General features: G+C 42.6%; 1 protein-coding gene across 1 annotated transcript in view; it reads right to left on the minus strand.

The window, feature by feature from the left end:
- Window positions 1-645: 645 nt before the first annotated feature.
- Window positions 646-19,165, minus strand: part of LOC134333195 (teashirt homolog 2) — a 98,177-nt gene continuing 79,657 nt past the window's right edge. The window contains exon 2 of the mRNA XM_063015058.1: window positions 646-4,428. Coding sequence (XP_062871128.1) covers window positions 1,403-4,428 — 3,026 coding nt within the window. The 3' untranslated portion in view covers window positions 646-1,402. The remainder of the gene's footprint in view (window positions 4,429-19,165) is intronic.

The following is a 19,165-nucleotide window of genomic DNA, read 5'->3' on the forward strand; positions in this document are numbered from 1 at the left end:
CTACAAAGTGCTTCTATATGGTAAGTGGAGCTGATAAAATGGACAGTGGGTGTAGAAACCAGGAGGTGGTTTTAATGTTATGGCTAATCAATACTGCACCTGATGCACTCATACAGAACAACACACACAAGAATGCACCGCTGAGAATGGTCCACTGCCCCAAAATCATCTGGTCAATGTGTTCCTTTGGGGGTTCCTTTCCATGAATAAATGAAGTAGAGGGAGGAGACCAAGTACACAGATTGGCTACAGTTAGTATATGTATACCCACAATTGTATGGTAAATATTAAATGTTAATTGGATAATCTATGAATAAACGTACCAAATAGGTGTTCCTAATAAATTGGATGCTTTGAGAAAATTATTACACCTCCTCAGAAGGTCATCAACATAGAGTCTCCCAAACTCTTCCTCCTCCCTTAGAGACTAAAACTGTTGGATGAGAAGGCCTGGCTAACAACTGATGCTCCGATTCATCCCAGAGTTCTTCTACGAATGAAAGTCAGGGTTCTGTGCAGGCAACTAGAGTTCCTCCTTACCAAAGACGCTTTGTGCACCAAACTATTGCCCCAAATCTGAAGCATTTCCCCCCCTTCCCTTGTTTGTAATGGTTGTGTCCCATAAAATATTCACAGAGACAGGTAGAAAATGTTAATGCTTTATTTGTACTGGTATAAAAGGTGCCGTATTTTCCGTCTCACTCCCGTCATTCTCATGACGAGACAAGTTTTTTTCATCGAGCTGCTATATTTACACTGATGTGAGACATTTTCCCGTCGAACTCGTCTAAATCCGTCATCACACACACTGAATCTGAGCCTACACCGGTGATTAAACATTTATTAAAGTGCTTTTCTTATCTATCATTGCAACACATATTTTACAGAGTAATAATGGACTGTACATTTTATGTGTGTTTGTGAATGTAAATGTGTGGACTTTGGCCACATGTCCGTTCAGGTGCGTCATCAGAGCTTGGAATTAATGCATCGACTGTCTTCTCGTTAAAGGTATTACAATTAAAACTTGCCATACCATACAAATAAATAGTCATAGCCGGAGCTATCGCATGCAAACATCAGCAAGTATGCGTCAAGCAATAATACAGTTTGTTTCCGGTGACGTAGCTGAGCCGAGTGCAAAGACGTACGTCAGTGTATTCATTAAAAAAATGCTTTTTTTTCTTCTTCTTCCAAATTGTAGTTACTTAAACATCCTTCTAATTTAGCCAGTGTGTCCATTCCGTCTTCAAATATTTGATAAAATGTTAAAATAAGCCTACTACAGGATGCTACTCGAAACATAATAAAAAATAATAATAATTTCACCCGTATTTTTTCGTATATAAAAGCAGAGCAATTACAGTTATTAACGACAAAACTACAGATCGTAAAAAGCAACCTACTCCTTGTCCATCTCGACAAACTGTGAATGATTCTCCGGAGACTTGCTGTGAGTTTTACTCAAGTGGAGTTTGACCGCGTGGTTGCTGGCGAATGTCCGACTGCACAGCTTGCATTTGAATTTCGAGTCGACGTCTTCCTCCGACAGGAGGGCGTCCGTCACCTTGCCGTTAAAAGCCCTAGCCAGTTCGGGCTCGGCCACCTTCGTCTGGTGCTCCGCCGGCAGTTTGCTCATGTCTTTCATCTGAAAACCCAGATGGGATTCGAGATGCGAGATGAAAGCCGACGGCATCCTGAACTGGGACGCGCAGTCGTTGCAGTAAAAGACCGGATGCCCCGTGTCCATGTTCTTTAGGAATTTGGTCCCGCCGGTCTTTCTGAGTTGATATTTTACGTTGGCTAGCCAGTGGCTTATGGTAGTCATGGACAGTCCGGTGAACTTGGAGATGTGCATGCGCTCTTGAGGGCCGAGGTCGGACAGGAGATACTTGCCGTCTGAGGTCTGAAAGAGACTGGAAGCAAACTGGGCTTGAAGGATGAGTAGGTGCTGAGGGTTCCAGTTAGACTGCCTGCCTTTGCGCTTGTGGATGGAATACACGTCGCTGGAGACGTCTTCGAAGCGTCTGACGTCCGACTCCAGTTTCATAGCGGGCACTCTCGATGGCATTGAGGGTTTTGGTGTCGTGGCTTTGGGAAGAACCTTTACCATGTCTGCAATGTCAGACAGTGCGTGTTTCTGAGGCATAGGCGTAGACGACTGCGTCGAAACAGAGGAGCTCAATTTATGTTTGTTTTTTGTTAAATCTATGGGCTGGTCGTTATTTGTAAACATGAAGCTGTTGGCCCTGATGCCAGCGGATGACTTAAGTAACGAAGCCGTTTTTTCCAGGCCCCGGCTCAACTCTGAGTATACGGACCGGCTACGTTGTGGCAGAATCCCCTCCTGCTTTGGCTTATTCGCCTTCCCCAAATGATTGTTCAGGACGGACTGTAGTGCACTTAGAGGGTTGATGCTAAGGACGTCCTGAGAGTCGCTGACAAGCTCTGAAGAACTGCTGTGCCCGTTGCTGACAGGAGGGCTCGGCGATAGGTTGGCCGTGTCAGAGAAAGCCGGGCTCAACTTCCCTTTGATCGTCTCATTCCCTTCACTTACGCAGTCTGCATCCAGCTTTGAAGAGGAAGACGAATCGTCTTGACAATCACTGTCATCGTTCTCCGCTAGATCAAACTTGCAGTTCTGGCTCTCTTTGTCGTCGGATGTGCCACTCCTCTCTTTTTTGATGTCCGGATTGTGCTGCCCCTGGAAGCTCTTGAGTCCTCGAAGTCCCCGATAAAACTTCCCCTTGGGAGCAATGAGCCTCAGTCTCTGGCTGGGACTCTGCTTTAGCTGGATGGGGGGTGAGGCAGACAGAGGGGCACTCTTGATCATGCCCGATAGTTGGTAGGCTGCGTGGATGCTGGGATAAGCACTCCAACTGGGTGTCCCGGTTTGAGCCTTGTTTATTGCTGTGGCCACTGTGTTAGCTAAGGACTTGAGTATATCCCCTCCTGCGCTGGCTCCTTGTTCGAGGTCCTCCTCCCTCAGGTATGGATATTTTGAGCTGGCATCAGCGGGTTTTTGATCTGCACCATCTTCCTGGTCATCTTTCTCTTTCTCTTTGTCAACACGGTCAGGTTTCTTTTCTTTTTGGGAAGCTTTTTGAGAATCCTCAGAGGCTGTGTTATTTGGGGAGGCTTTCTGCCCTTCGCAGTCGTTAATGTTGGGCTCCGCTAGTGCCTGCATCTTCTCTATTGCTGAAGGATCGAGGGTCAACTGTTTACCCTTCTTGGAAGCTGAATTCGTCACTTTGATGAAGTGACCAGTGACCATCATGTGAGTGGTAAGCTGTTGAAGAGTATCATGCGAGCTTCCGCATTCCATGCATTTAAGAATCTGAGATTTGCACGTCTCAAACTGCCATGTGTAGCTAGCGCCGTTCTGATAGCCGTATCGGTTGTTGGGGACATTCGCCAGGCCGGAAGACCTATGAGCCTCATTGTAGCTTATAGCACCAGTGGTGGAGTCAGGGGAACAAGGCCTTGTGGATTCGAACGCACGCTTCTTTGCTGGTGGAAGTAATTTACGAGTGATTACTGGAATAGGTTCTTTTAAAGGCACTTTCTGGTAATGTTTAGTTTTAATCATGTGGACACTTAGATCTTGGAGAGAGTCGAAGGAATGGCCGCAAAACATGCATTTCAGGACTTTCTGTGCGTCCTCTTTGCCCTCCATGTCTTGCAGGTTCCTCTTTCGGCTCTTGGAAGATGAAGTCGAGGCGATGCCTTGCCTGTTGTGGTTGTCATCATGGTAGTGACCGCTCTTGCTCATATGAACCGTCAGCTCTACCAAGGTGTCGTACGCGGCGCTGCAGTCTTTGCAGCGAAATCGACTGGCCCCGGTAAAGACCGAACCCCCTGCTTTGGTGCTTTGCCTATACAGATGGACAGAGCTGAACAGGTTGGGTTTGGACAAAGATTTCGGGGACAAGGTTTGCTGCAAGGTCTTAGACAGCGCATCCTGATGCCAGTCGAACTCTCGCTTGGTGCTTGCATTGGTACTGTCACAGTTTGCTTTGCCGCCAGTGTTGTCGACCTTAAATTCTAGTCCTGGATTCGTCCAGTAGGAGTCTGAGAGGAAGTTGACGTAAGTGGCTCTCATTTTCTCCAGGCTACTGTACGTCTCGTCTTTCAGTTTGGAACTGTGTTTCTCATTGTCCTTTAGGCTCTCGGGTGGAGAAGCTGCCTTGAAGTCGGACAGTCGGTCACTGCCGTCGCTCAGACGAGACTCCAGTTCGACCTCCTGGTTGGACAAGACACTGACGGGAGAGTTTTGAAAGCTGTAGTTGCTTTTGTTGTCTGTTTCCTTGTCCTCTGCAACTTTAGGGCTTATCTTTTCCGAGCCATCGTCTTCGGTCGGGATGTCATTCCCTCCCTCCTCCTCAGCCATTGGTTCTGGGACACCACCATCATCGTCTGGGTCATAGACTGAAAAAAATCAAAACAGAAACACAATTATTAATCATTTTACAGATTTAAATGAGGCACACACAAACTTGCAATGCACTGGTTGTGTAAAATACCAAGCACACGTTTCTAAATACATCGCTGTAATTTAAAAGGCTTTATTGACAATAAACGAAGCAACGCTCCTCCACCATGGTGCAACTCAGAACAGGACCTAAAGAATAAAGGAGACGGGACCAAAAGACAAGTGTGGTGATTGGCCAGTACATGCTACTGAGTAAATGTGGAGGGACACAAGTGCTTTGACATTAACCTGACTAAACACCTTTAGGTTGAATTGGAATGTCAAGTCAAGAGACAGGCCTTCTCACCCAACATCAGCACCTGACCTTACAAACTCTATTTCAACTGAATGGCCACAAATTCCTCATATACCAAAACCAGCGTAGAAACAAGGAGGTGGTTTTAATGTTATGGCTGATTCTATAAAAGGCTACAGGCAGACCAGCATTTAGTTAAATATACATGGATCCTAACAGCCCAGACCAGGCAACTGCATTACCTGTGCTTAATATTCCTTTTTGAGCTACACACACTCAATGTGAAGAACTGTCAATTGTGAGCTTTAGAAGTACTTCCCTGTATAGCCCCACCAGGCTTTCAGCCTTCGAATTTTGAAAATAAGCCCTTTTTTATCAATATTTCAGAGGTGCCTCAAGAGGAAGCCTGGAGGTGAACTGCTGCCAGCTAATGGATGAAGATGGAAACAGGATTCAGCTTCTCAAAACAAACATGGAGAACGGAAGCACGTGCGTGGTGACCTCGATTCAACACCATTATGGTTTTACAAACAGCTAACCAAAATACTTTTTGGATTATGTTTATCTCCTTCCAGCACTAAAAACAGATGTGATGGTAGACAGAGGTTTGGTTACACTTTATTTGTTGTCCACTTTATTATGAACACCATACTAAGTAGGCACCAACTCAAAACCAACAAACAACCTCGGCTCTTCAGGAACAGGTTTGATTTGGTCCATGTTGACATGATCATACGTGGTGTCTAGCACGGGTTGGGCGGCACGGTGGCTAAGTGGGTAGCACTGTCGCCTCACAGCAAGAAGGTCCTGGGTTCGATCCCCAGGCTGGGCGGTTCTCCCCATGTCTGTGTGGGTTTCCTCCGGGTGCTCCGGTTTCCTCCCACAGTCCAAAGACATACAAGTGAGGTGAATTGGCCTAAAAATTGGCCTATAGGTGAATGGGTGTGTGTATGAGTGTGTGTCTGCCCTGCGATGGACTGTTAGATGTTACTGTGTACCTTGTGCCCATTGAAAAGCTGGGATAGGCTCCAGTACCATCCACCTCGCGCCCCTAATTGGATAAGCGGTTAAGAAAGTGGTGGTAGGAGACTTCTGGTCCACACGTCGAGTTCCAATTTAAGGTGGAATCCAACAGTTCAGGGTTTCATGAAGCAGCAAGAACTGGTTTCTCGCTTTAAAAAGGGGTTAAAGTTCAATACGATTGTAGGCCGCTCAGGTGGCGCAGCGGTAAAAACACACGCTGGAACCAAAGTTGGGATCTCGAATACATAAATACTGCCGGCTGAGGCTGAGCGGCCACATGAACAACGATTGGCCAGTTGTTCAGATATGGGCAGGACTAAGCCGGATGGGGTCTCTCTCTCATGACTTTCTCTCTGCTGGCTGATTGATGGCGCCTGCACAGAGATGAGAAAAGGAGATATAGGCCACTGAGCTACCGGCCCCGTCTCCGATCGAGGGGAACGAAGCTAACCCACGCCCCCTCCGACACGTGGGCAGCAGCCGTATGCATTTTGTCACCTACACCAGACGAGATCAACTGCGGACCAGCCCTGTGTACGGAGAGACACACCCTGATCTGCACTCTCTCCCCGTCTCTGTGCAGGCGCCATCGATCAGCCAGCAGAGGTCGTAATTGCATCAGTCATGAGAGAGACCCTATCTGGCTCAATACTCCACCCCTATATGAATAACAAGCCAATCGTTGTTCAATCGATGTATTCGAGATCTTAGCTCTGGTGTGCTAGCGTGTGTTTTTAAAGCTGCGCCACCTGAGCAGCCTCATCGTTTACATTTCTGTCATTTAGCAGACGTGTTTATCCGAAGCGATTTACAATTGTGACTGAATAAGATGCAAGCAACAGAAGGTCAAGGGCCTTGTTGGGAGGCCCAACAGTGGCCACCTGGAGATGGTGGGCCACTGAGCTACCATTGCCAATTTAGCAGACGTCTTTATCCAGAGTGAATTATGGAAGTGTTTTGGATTTCCCTTGGTAAACAATTCCTGACTACCAAAGATGCTACAGATCTATACTCGCATATACTCATTACCTGCACTTGAAGCAAATTCCAATTCTACCATTCAGGAACCATTCAATCAAAAATTTCAAGGCATTAAGAGCAAGATTACTATAAAGTCGCCACTGTTTCTAACACTGAACCACAGATCCTGAGCTGCTTTGCCACCAAAAGCACAAATTAACCCTATGCCATTTGTAACCAGCCTCTGATCTCTGCCAAGTGGCATGGTTCCCGAACCCAAGATCGAATGCAAGGGCACGGCCCCTCGAGACATCGAGAGTTAGGTCGGCCTGCCACGTTAAACTTGCTCCAGAGACGTCAAGACACAATACCCCGGCCGGGGTAATTACAGAGAAGTCCCGTGCTCCGACCATATTATCGATGTTCGGGTCAATAAAACAAGTAAAGCATAGCTTGAAGGAAGACAGGGGCCATTTGTATTCATTTTATCAATGCTCACTGTATATTAGTTTCATTTAGCTGAGCTGAGCTGTGCATACATAAAGGCAGCAACCTTATGTTTCAACCCTGTTGGCTCTCAGGTGAAGAAACGACCGGGGCCCGGTTTGAAACTCTGGGTTTTAAGCCTGCGTACGGTTTAACTGGCATAATGATGCTAAGATTTAGCATGTCGTAAACTCTCACAAAGCCTCCAATCTGTGTCAAAACCGATTTACATCTTCAGAGTGAGATGCGCAAAGGTCAAAAAATCTAAGGTGTCCGTCGTAAATCAGCAGCTAGAAGTGTTTAAGGAATTAAGCTGTTGGAACGGACTCCTGGCATGACGAGGCCCAGATTTCAAGAGCTGGCTGGTTGGCGGCCAAATGGTCAGCTGGGATTGGGTAGCACCCTTCTTATCTTATTTACACACAACGCAGATGAATTAGCGCTTTTTAAAAGTCAGCTTCGCAGTGGTAGCACACCAGAGCAGACGAGTACGAATCCGGGCACCTATCTGGCAAAAGTAGGTCATAATAATGTGATGACAGTGTATGACTGGCTATATTTGAGAAGAGGGGTCTTTGGTGGTAGGGCCAAAGCTTTGTGATGGATTGCTGCCCTGTGTAGGATGTTCCTGCCTATTTCTGCCCAGTGTTTACCAGTGGAACCAGACTTTTCAGGTTGGAACTGACCCTTCCGAGTGCCCAGGCGAACGTTTGCAGCTCCGGTATCCTAGGGCCTTTGTGAATATCGGAGGGGTAACACTATCTTCACGCGAGACACTCTAATCTCGAGGTGCCGCTGACAGGTCTGCACGTCCAGGGCACTTTCGCTCCGGCTCGCTCTCAGGCTACAGTTTTTTTTTTCCCTTCTCTTTCTCCTTTTCTTTTTTTTTTAACTTCACGCCAATCGATAGCTCTTTTTACTTCTCATTGATTGCCTAGCAGTGGGAGCGACCTAAGCAGAGGCTGTTATGACATATCTAGATTTCCCCCTGTCCTTGGGACAATCAATTACACGCACATAGCAATCAAAACCTCTTTGCAAAATGAACCTGCTCCATGACATTTTCATCTCCTGGATTTATGCCACGCTTAAAAAAAAAAAAAAAAAAAAGAGAGAGAGAGACACACACACACAGACAGACACCGAGAGAGGACGAACAGGACTGTTGTGTACACGCACACACACACACACACACACATATATATATATATATATATATATAAATACGATATGCATACACACACATACAGTATGGTAATGAATCAGGCCAGGCGAGAGCCGTAATCTCAGGTCTGTACACAGGCACGCTGCTGTCCGACACATAGGTTAGTTATTGATTGTTGTCAGAAGCTATGACATTCAAGACCGCTGTGGATATACCCGCCTGTGCCCTATAAAGAGTTCAAAAGTCTCAGAGCAGGCAGGGATGTAGCACAAGGAGACTTTGATGAATCGCAGCAGCTATGAAAAGCTCTCATTTATTCTGGCCTGTTTCTTTTCCCGCTATGTAGCCTAGAAAACATAACGAACGCAGAAGTGAGGTGCTGAAGCTATTCAAATAGCGGTGCCCAAGTTCCAGGGGTTCAAATCCCAGGCTGTATTTACAAATACAAAAATCATATAGTGTATTGTGAACCTAGACATTGGAGGGACACATCAGGCTTGCACCCTAAGTGCTGGTCCCAAGCCCGGATTAATATGAGGGTTGTGTCAGGAAGGGCATCTGACCTAAACACGATGCCAATTCATTTATGATCCGCTGTGATGACTCCTAATAAAAGCAGCCGAAAGGAACCATTCATTCACACCATATTTCCAACTTCTTAGCATGTAATGTCCTGAGAAAAGACCACAAGTAGACTAAGACTGGTCATCTATTAGATTTGACAAAGAAAAGGAGCAAGGAAAGGGTGGGGGATGCCTTTTCTGACTGAGCTGAAGCAAATATGGAGGGTCACAATACGCCTCATTTGTTCCTGTTGCGGCGGCAATGAGAAGAAACCCTATTATAATATATTAACATATATTAATAATATATAATAATAATAATAATAAATAATAAAATATAATAATAATAATAATACAAAATAAAAAAATATAATAATAATAATAATAATAATAAAATATAATAATAATAATATAAATAAAATAGAATAATAATAATAACAATATAATAATAATAATATAATATAAATATAATAATAATATAATAATAAAATATAATCAATAATAATAACAATATAATAATAATAATAATAATAAAATAATAGCAATATAATAATATAAATATAGTAATAATAATAATATTAATAATAATACATGTAAAAATGAATGTATGATTGAACAAATAAATAAAAAACCTTTAATACCAATGAATCAATTAGGCACTTACTAAAGATTCTGGTACAAAAGTCTAATTCCAAAAGGTTGGGTTCTATTATGCTAGGCCACCACTGCTAGGACTCGGGTTTGAACCTACAATAATATGATTGATTGTATCTAAGAGGGTGGTCCGGGTCCTTTCTATGAAAACATGCAGTCAGGTAAATTGGAGACACTGAATCGCCATATATGTGAATGTGTGTGTGTGTGTGTGTCTGCCCTGCGATGAACTGGCGCCCCGTCCAGGGTGTTACTGTGTGCTTTGCGCCCATTGAAAAAGCTGGGATAGACTCCAGCGTGTGATGAGATGAACAAGCTCTTAATCGTTTTACGGCTATGCAAACAATAAAAATATTAAGCTCTGTGTTTTGGAAAGCTTGAGCCGTTTCTATTATTTCCTTCTTCCATATGTATTTACGAGCTACTGTACTGCAGCTGTGCACTGATTCAGATGTGACGGAGGTGTAAAAAGCTGCAGTGTAGAGTACGAAGCATCTACAATCCCACAATGCATTTCCTTTTTGATCTTTCCAGAACTAAGCACCAGATCAGAGCTCATTTTTGTATGCATGAAGGAGACGTTCCTTTAAAGCGCATTACGTCCTTCGCTAAATAGAATCCGTTCATGTGGATAAATGACTGGCTTTCATACAACCACACGTGAAATATTTAACAGTCTAATAGAATCAAATTCAGGTTCCCAAATGAAACCTTGGTACTCTCATGCATTAACATAACATAACATAACATACATTTTTGTTTGGTGTGTTAGTGTGTGTTGTGCTGGTATGAGTGGATCAGATACAGCAGCGCTCCTGGAGTTTTAAATACTGTGTCCACTCAATGTCTACTCTATTAGACACTCCTACCTAGTCAGAGACGATCGCTCATCTATTGCTGCTGTTTGAGTCGGTCATCTTCTAGACCCTCATCAGTGGTCACAGGACGCTACCCATGGGGCACTGTTGGCTGGATATTTTTGGTTGGTGGACTATTCTCAGTCCAGCAGTGACAGTGAGGTGTTTAAAAACTCATCCACTCATACCAGCACACTTCAGTGTCACTGCAGTGCTGAGAATGATCCACCACCTAAATAATACCTACTCTGTAGTGGTCCTGACCATTGAAGAACAGGATGAATGGGGGCTAAAAAGTATGCAGAGAAACAGATGGACTACAGTCAGTAATTGTAGAACTACAAGGTGCTTCTATATGGTAAGTGGAGCTGATAAAATGGACAGTGGGTGTAGAAACAAGGAGGTGGTCATAATGTTATGCCTGATCGGTGTATATAAAAAAAAGTAAGCTTCTCTATACACGTGATCATCTCCGTGTAGTCTGAGCTGCGCCTCAAATGAACAAGCCGGTAAAGTATTATGCTCCCCATGGTTTGTCTATGTACAGTTCATTTCTTACTTTATGAACTCGGTGACACTAGGACCGCCTCAAAGCGCAAATTAAATAGTAAACATGAGGCACTTAAATGCTATGTGACACAAACAATTACGTATGACCAAAAGTATGTAGACACCTTTTCTAATAATGAGGTTCAAATGCTTCAGTCACACCCCGTTGCTAATGTGTTTGAAATAAAGAGAACATCAAAATCAAAGACACACTTCAAGATCATGAGTGGTGGAGTAACAGGAAGAGCATATTGTTCGTTGATAGAAATGTGCCTACTGGCACTTCATACTGAGGATTAAAAAGATCGTAATATCTCTGCTGTAAACGAACAATCGCTGCTTTATATCATTTTAATAAAAGAGAAATGATCAAGCACGGCAGATGACAGAGAGTTTTTATTCATACGAGACTCCTTATTAACCCGTTTAGGGTTTAATTAAAATAGATGCCCATCTGTCTTGTGAACATATGGTTTTTAAAAGAAATTTAGACTGTAGTCTTATCTACCACTTCGCCATTTTTCCTCAATCGGTACTTACTGGGGGGTTAGGGGTGTAAGATCCATGCGAATACGCTCGCTAACCCAGTACTACTGTTTTCTTATTAACATACAGTAAAACACTACACTGCAAAGTATTTACTTCAGGAGAAAGACACATGATTTACTAAGTGGTTGCTTCCCTAAGGTCAGTTTGTAGAAGTTGAATCATGCCCCCCTGAGACACCATGGCCAACATTAGGTGGCATTCGGTACAGCTGACTGTCAAGTGACATTTTCTTCAATCAGGCAGTCTCTGCGCCTCATCAGCGTTATTCTGATGCAGCTGGGAGAGTCCTTTAAATACCGGCTTCGCTGGCCGCCACATTGTGTGTTATTATTGTGTGTCAGTATTCTTTGATCGTCTCTCAGAGGAACCCGGACAGTGTTGCGCTGACTCGGCTGCCTCGAATGGGCAAACTGCCTCCAGGGGCAAAGTTATGCGGCACCTTTTTGAGCAGAGCCTCACAGATGGATCCATCCGGTGGAGTGGCTGCTGTGATCTTTTATCAAACTGGTGGAGCAAGTAGCTGGCATAGTGGTGACTCCGTTTTTACGATTCTCTTCCATCTACCTGTTTTTACTTTCCTGTGTGGTCGTGCTGAGGGCTTATTGCTGATGCCTGTGTGGTTTTTTGACAGATGTTTGCCCCAGTCAACTAAAAATGTAGGCTACCCCCATTGAACGTCCTTGAGTCTATCTGTCACATCTCTGCTTGGGCTGCTGAGTTCTTTTATTTCTAGGTTCTACTTTATTTAAGTATCCAGCAATTGGGTTCATGTGTTACATTTTCACAGGTGTGCGGCTTTACCTGGCTACCATCCTTTCTAATTATCAAAGGCAATTCTGTGGATAACTGAACCTGCAAGTTTGGAACCCTTGGAACCAAACACTGAGGGACAACTGTACCAACTTTGGCTGCTTACCTAAACAGGAAAAAAAACAGTGGTCACAGGACGCTGCTCACAGGGCGCAGTTGGCTGGATATCTTTGGTTGGTGGACTATTCTCAGTCCAGCAGGGACAGTGAGGTGTTTAAAAACTCCAGCAGCGCTGCTGTGTTTTATCCACTCATACCAGCATGACACAGAATGATCCACCAGACACAGAGAATGATCCATCACCCAAATAATACCTGCTCTGTAGTGGTCCTGACCATTGAAGAACAGCATGGACGGACTACAGTCAGTAATTGTAGAACTACAAAGTGCAATGTGTGTAGAAACAAAGAGGTGGTTTCAATGTTATGGCTGATTGCTGTATATTGAATAAGCAATTGATGGTTAACGGCCTTGCCAAAGGGCCCAGCAGTGACAACCTGGCAGTGTTGGGGCTTTAACCAGTGACCTTTTGATTGCTAGTCTTGATTGGATTTGTATCCCAGTTGGACCAAATGGGATTGGATTTGTGTCCCAGTTGGGCCAGTTAACCACCCCACCCCCATGTCCACTGAATTGGTTGGGAGTTTTCCAAACTCAGTTACTCGAGTAGCGCTTTTAGTTGCTTTAGAGTTCGACATCTTGGACAATTGACTAACCGATTACTAACTGAATTGCCGTAGTATCGCCAGTGTAACAGATTTCTCTGTAATATAGTGGTCTGACAATGTTTGATGTATGTACTTCCATATTGAGTACATTTTGTCCCTTTTGGGATTCCATAATCAATAGAAAAGTAAGCTTCTCTGTCGCTCAGGTGGCGCGCTGGAACCAGAGCTGGGATCTGGAATACATCGTATCGAATCTTGGCTTTGCCTGCCGCCTAAGGCTGAGCGGCCACATGAACGACGACTGGCCTGTTGTTCAGATATGGGCGGGACTAAGCCGGATGGGGTCTCTCTCTCATAACTGGTGCAATTACGACCTCTGCTGGCTGATTGGTGGCGCCTGCACAGAGATGAGAAAAGAGTGCTCTCAGGGTGTGTCCTCTCCTTACACAACGCTGAGCTGCACTGCACTCGTCAAAGTGTAGGTGATAAAATGCATACGGCATGCTGCCCACAAGTCGGAGGGGGGTGTGGGTTAGCTTCGTTCTCCTCAATCAGAGCAGGGATCAGCATTGGTGGAGAGGAAGGATGATGCAATCGGGCAATTGGACGCGCTAAAAATAGGGAGAAAATGCATAAACCAAAAAACATAGGAATTGCAATAAATAAGTAAAAAGTTAGTAAATGGGTGAGTAAATCCACTCCTACAGCTATATTAAGAAATTCAACAAAAAACAGAGTGACAGGCCTGATTTTGTTTCTGGCCAATCTCCCATAAACTTCCTTAGAATCAGTTTCAGTTTTTCCTGTAAACTGAGGCCTGTGCTGGGACTTGCCCTTCTCAGCATCAACCGACTGTGTAACCCAAGCTGTAAATGATGACCCAACTGTTTCTGACACATTCCACGGACAGAGATTCCTGGTTACTTTTATCCGAATGAGTATGAGTAAGACATCCTTCTTGGAAATGCAAGCCTTGTCGACATCATTCGAAAACATTTCCCATCCCAAGTTCCCAGTCGGCATCCAGACCTTGTTCCAGAAAAGCAAAAACAGTGTGCAATGACATTATACCATTAAAACCACCTCCTTGTTTCTACACTCACTGTCCATTTTATCAGCTCCACTTACCATATAGGAGCACTTTGTAGTTCTACAATTACTGACTGCAGAACATCTGTTTCTCTGTATGCTTTGTTATCCCTCTTCAATGCTGTTCTTCAATGGTCAGGACTCTCCCAGGACCACTACAGAGCAGGTATTATTTAGGTGGTTGATGATTCTCAGCACTGTAGTGACACTGACAGACTTTTTCTCCCCCTTTAGCGCGTCCAATTATCCAATTTTGAATCGTGCTTCCTCTCTGCCTAAGCCGAAACCCTGCCCTGACCGAGGAGATCAAAGCTAACCCATATCCCCTCCGAAACATGAGCAACAGCCGCCTGCATTTTTTAACCTATACATACACGTTGACGAGTGTTGCGCCACCTAGCGTTGCATGCGGAGAGACACACCCTAAGAGCACCCCTACCTCATCTCTTTTGCAGGCGCGTCTAATCGGCCGGCAGAGGTCGTAACTGCACCGTTCTGACAGAGAGAAACCCACTTCCGGCCCCTTGTCCCGCCCCCCAGCTGAACCACCGGGCAATCGTTGTTCATGTAGCCACTCAGCCTCGAGCCGGTAGGGCAGAGCTGGATTTGATACCATGTATCCGGAATCCAGCTCTGGTTGCAGCGTGTGTTTTTACCGCTGCGCCACCTGAGTGGCCCAGTGTGTGTTGTGCTGGTATGAGTGGATCAGACACAGCAGCGCTGCTGGAGCTTAAACACCTCACTGCTGGACTGAGAACAGTCCACCAACCAAAAATATCCAGCCAACAGCGCCCCGTGGGCAGCGTCCTGTGACAACTGATGAAGGTCTAGAAGATGACCAACTCAAACAGCAGCAATAGATGAGCGATCGTCTCTGACTTTACATCTACAAGGTGGACCAACTAGGTAGGAGTGTCTAATAGAGTGGACAGTGAGTGGACACGGTGTTTAAAAACTCCAGCAGCACTGCTGTGTCTGATCCACTAATACCAGCACAACACACACTAACACACCACCACCATGTCAGTGTCACTGCAGTGCTGATTCTGAAAATGATCCACCACCTAAATAATACCTGCTCTGTGGTGGTCCTGGGAGAGTCCTGACCATTGAAGAACAGGGTGAAAGCAGGCTAAAAAGGTATGTAGAGAAACAGATGGACTACAGTCAGTAATTGTAGAACTACAAAGTGCTTCTATATGGTAAGTGGTGGTCATGTTATGCCAGATTTTCCTTTATTTCAAATTCCTCGTTATCCACCTTTGTCAAGCTTTGAAGGCCAACAAAACCCCTGAACCTCCTCTCTCTTCTACTTCTCCTTCTCACCCACACCTGACCAGTCAAGCAAACAGGCCCGCTGCTAATAAAAGCCCATCTTGCTTCGCTTCCAATTTCCCTGATCGAATGTCACTCAGGAATGTTTGCATGGCTGAGCGACAAAAAGCGTTTACCTTACCCAAGCCAGATTAGCTCCCCTTTTTTTTTTTGCTGAGCAGCACCGGGGTTTACAATGCGCCTCACGACACCTGCAGAGAGGATTATACAAACACGAGCACCTCAGCGCAGGCTAATGCACCGTCTGCTGTTTTACTTGATATTTACCTATAGATTTTCCACCATCCGCTAAGCTCTGGAGTTTCGGAGTTCTGACGGGACCTCCGAGGCGGGTGGCGTTTCCGAAACCAATGTAAACATCTACGGTGCGAAGCTATCCGAAACTGATCAAGCCAGTACTCCATCATGACATTATCAAATGCCACACCATGAGGAGAAAGACGCGAGTGTCCTCGACGAGCTCAGATTCAGAGCGGGACGGGACCGCTGGCGGAAGCGGATCCGCTGGTATGCCATCGTATGTCCTTTGCGCTTGATATGAGACGAAACTCTCAAGTGGCCTTTGTCTCAGTCACCTTGCCTGACACATATAAATTTGGATGTACAGATGACTTTTAAACACAAAAGTAGGGTATCAAAGAACGTCGCAACCACGCGTAAAAGTATGCAATGTGGCCTGAAGTATGTAGACACCTCTTTAAATGATAGAGTTCAGGTACTTCCATCCTAACGGCAATGGTTGGGAAAAGGTCTGTTCCTGTTCCAGCGTGGCTGTGCACTCTTGCACAAATCAAAGTTCATAAAGATATAGTTTGCTGATTTTAAAAACCTCAACCTGGATAAAAAAAAGCCTGGATGAAAAATAAAGAAATAAATAAATACAAATAATAAAGCAATAAAAATAAATAAATAAATAGACAATTATAATGAAAACATAATAAAACAATAAAAAAATTAATGATAATAAATGAAATGAAAAACAATAAAACTAAAAATAAACAATAATAATGAAAAACAAAAAACACTAAAAATAAAAATAAATAAATAAATATGATAATAAAAACATAATAAAACAATAAAATAAATAAATAATGATAATGAAAACATAAAACATTAAAAATAAATAAATGATAATAATGTAAGAAATAATAAAACATTAAAAATAAATAAGTAATAATAATGAAAGTATTGTAGAAGTATGAAGATACCCGTCCAAATTATTGAGTTCAGATACTTCCATCCAAATAGAAAAACCCCCAATCCTGTTTCAGAAATGACTGTGCACCCTTGCAAAAGTCCATGAAGACATAGTTTGCATAAAATATAAAATATAAAAACAAATAAATAATAATAATGAAAAACAATAAATAAATAAATAAAAGTAGGGTTGCTTCTGAAAGGGTATCCGGCTTAAAACTGTGTGCAGACTAGAATGATCTGTGGTGGCCACTAGGTAAAAAAACAAAACAAAAAAAAACATTAAATAAATAAATATAATTAAAAAATATTAAACATTAGAACCAATAAATAAAACAGGAATAAATTAACCATTTTTGGTCATTGAAGAACTTTTGTTCTTGGGGACGAACAAGCTTTTGATTGTGCCTCAAGACATTCAGTAATAAAAAATATAGCATCAAACTCAAGTCATAAAGGATCAATAAAAGATGCATTATGCAAAAAAAAAAAAAAAAAAAGGAAGATACCCCTCCAAATGATCCAGTTCAGGTATTTCCACCACAACTGTTACTGACAAGTGTAAAAAATCAAGTAAATGCTTCTAACTTTGTGGCAATGGTTTGGAAAAGCTCTGTTCCTGTTCCAGATGACTGTGCATCCTTGCACAAATCATAAATATCATCATCAAGTCCATAAAGATACAGTGTGCTAATTTTGAAAGCCCCAACCTCAACTCAGTCAAATACCTTTAGAATGAATCTGAAAATCAGTGGAGGTCATGTGACATAGGCACAGCATACGCTAGAAATACGCTCACTGATGCACATATCTAGGTACTAAGCTCAGCTGTGCTATCGACCCATCGGGGGTCTACGTACAGACATGATTGGCTAAGTCTGGAGGGAATGGGAGGTGCATTTGTCAGTGTGCTCTAGAGCCAGTCCCAAGCCTGGCTAAAATAATAATAATAATCATAAATAAATAAATATATGGAAAAATAATAAAAAACAATAAAAAATAAATAAATAAATAAATTAATTAATTAATAAACTAAGGTGATCACATACTGTCATCATTACGTATTGAATCACAGCCTAACCATTTCCAACTGCAAGAATCTGTTGGCCTTCATCTATCGAGGATGCGATTTGTGATTTTCGCACATTTGATGTTATCTGTAAGTGTTAACCGATGTGGATAGACATGGATAGTGTTGACAGTCTCCACACTGACAGGCTATGACAGCTAAAGCAAAACTCTGTCACTCTGCATGAGCGAAAGTTTTGACATCTGTCTGCTGTTACGTAGACGACTAATTAACATTCACTATATGAGGGTGATCACAATGCTAACAAACCATATGGGGGGAAAAAAGTATGTAGACATCCCTTCTAATTATCGAGTTTAGGTGTTTCAGCCACATCCTATGCTAACTAGTTTGAAGAGTTTGAAAGCCCTGAATTCAATGTATTTAGACTTTGGATGAGCTGGATCATCTTGTACAAAGCTTGATCTCACAAGTGGTCAAAGTCCTGCAGAAACACTGGAAGATTGGGACTAAGCTACATTCAGTTTGAACTGCTGAGGTCATGAAATCCTGATGGCAAAACAAGCCAGCTCTTTTCTCTCAACTTCTTTTGTGACATTGCTCCAATAAGCAGTGTGTACTGGAGAAAAAACATATATATATAATAATCCGACTGCATGTCTTTGGACTGTGGGAGGAAACCGGAGCTCCTGAAGGAAACCCATGCAGACACAGGGAGAACATTCAAACTCGGACACAGAAAGGACCCGGACCGCTTTACCTGGGAATCGAACCCAGGACCGTCTTGCTGTGAGGCGACAGTGCTACCCACCAAACCACAGTGCCGCCCAATAATAATAATGAATAATTATTAATAATAATAAATCATTTTTTATTATTTTATTTATTTATGTTAGGATTTTAACATCATGTTTGTGCCACACACCAAGCCACTGTGCCGCCCAATAATAATAAGTGTAACAATAATAATAACAATGATAAAATAATAATAAAAAATAAAATAAAAATAAAATAATAATAATAACAATAGTAATAATAATAGTAATAATAAAATAATAATAATAATGATAATAATAATAATTAATAATAATAATGGTAATAATAATCTTTTTTACTCATTATATTTCTTAGGATTTTAACGTTATGTTCGTCCTACCCGCAAAGCCACTACGCCACCCAAAAATAATAATGATAATAATAATAATAATAATAATAATAACAATAATAGTAATAATAATAATAATGATAATAGTAATAATAGTAATATTTTCTATTTATTTAATTTGTTAGGATTTTAACATCATGTTTGTGCTACCCGTGAAGCTACTGTGCCACCCAATAATAATAAAAGTAATAATAATAATAAAATAACAGTAATAATAATAATAGTAATAATAAAAATAACAGTAATAATAATAATAGTAATAATAAAAATAATAAATAATAATAATAATAGTAGTAATAATAATAATAACACAAATAACAGTAATTATAATAATAATA

Source organism: Trichomycterus rosablanca, chromosome 19, assembly GCF_030014385.1.
Source record: "Trichomycterus rosablanca isolate fTriRos1 chromosome 19, fTriRos1.hap1, whole genome shotgun sequence".
NCBI lineage: Eukaryota > Metazoa > Chordata > Actinopteri > Siluriformes > Trichomycteridae > Trichomycterus > Trichomycterus rosablanca.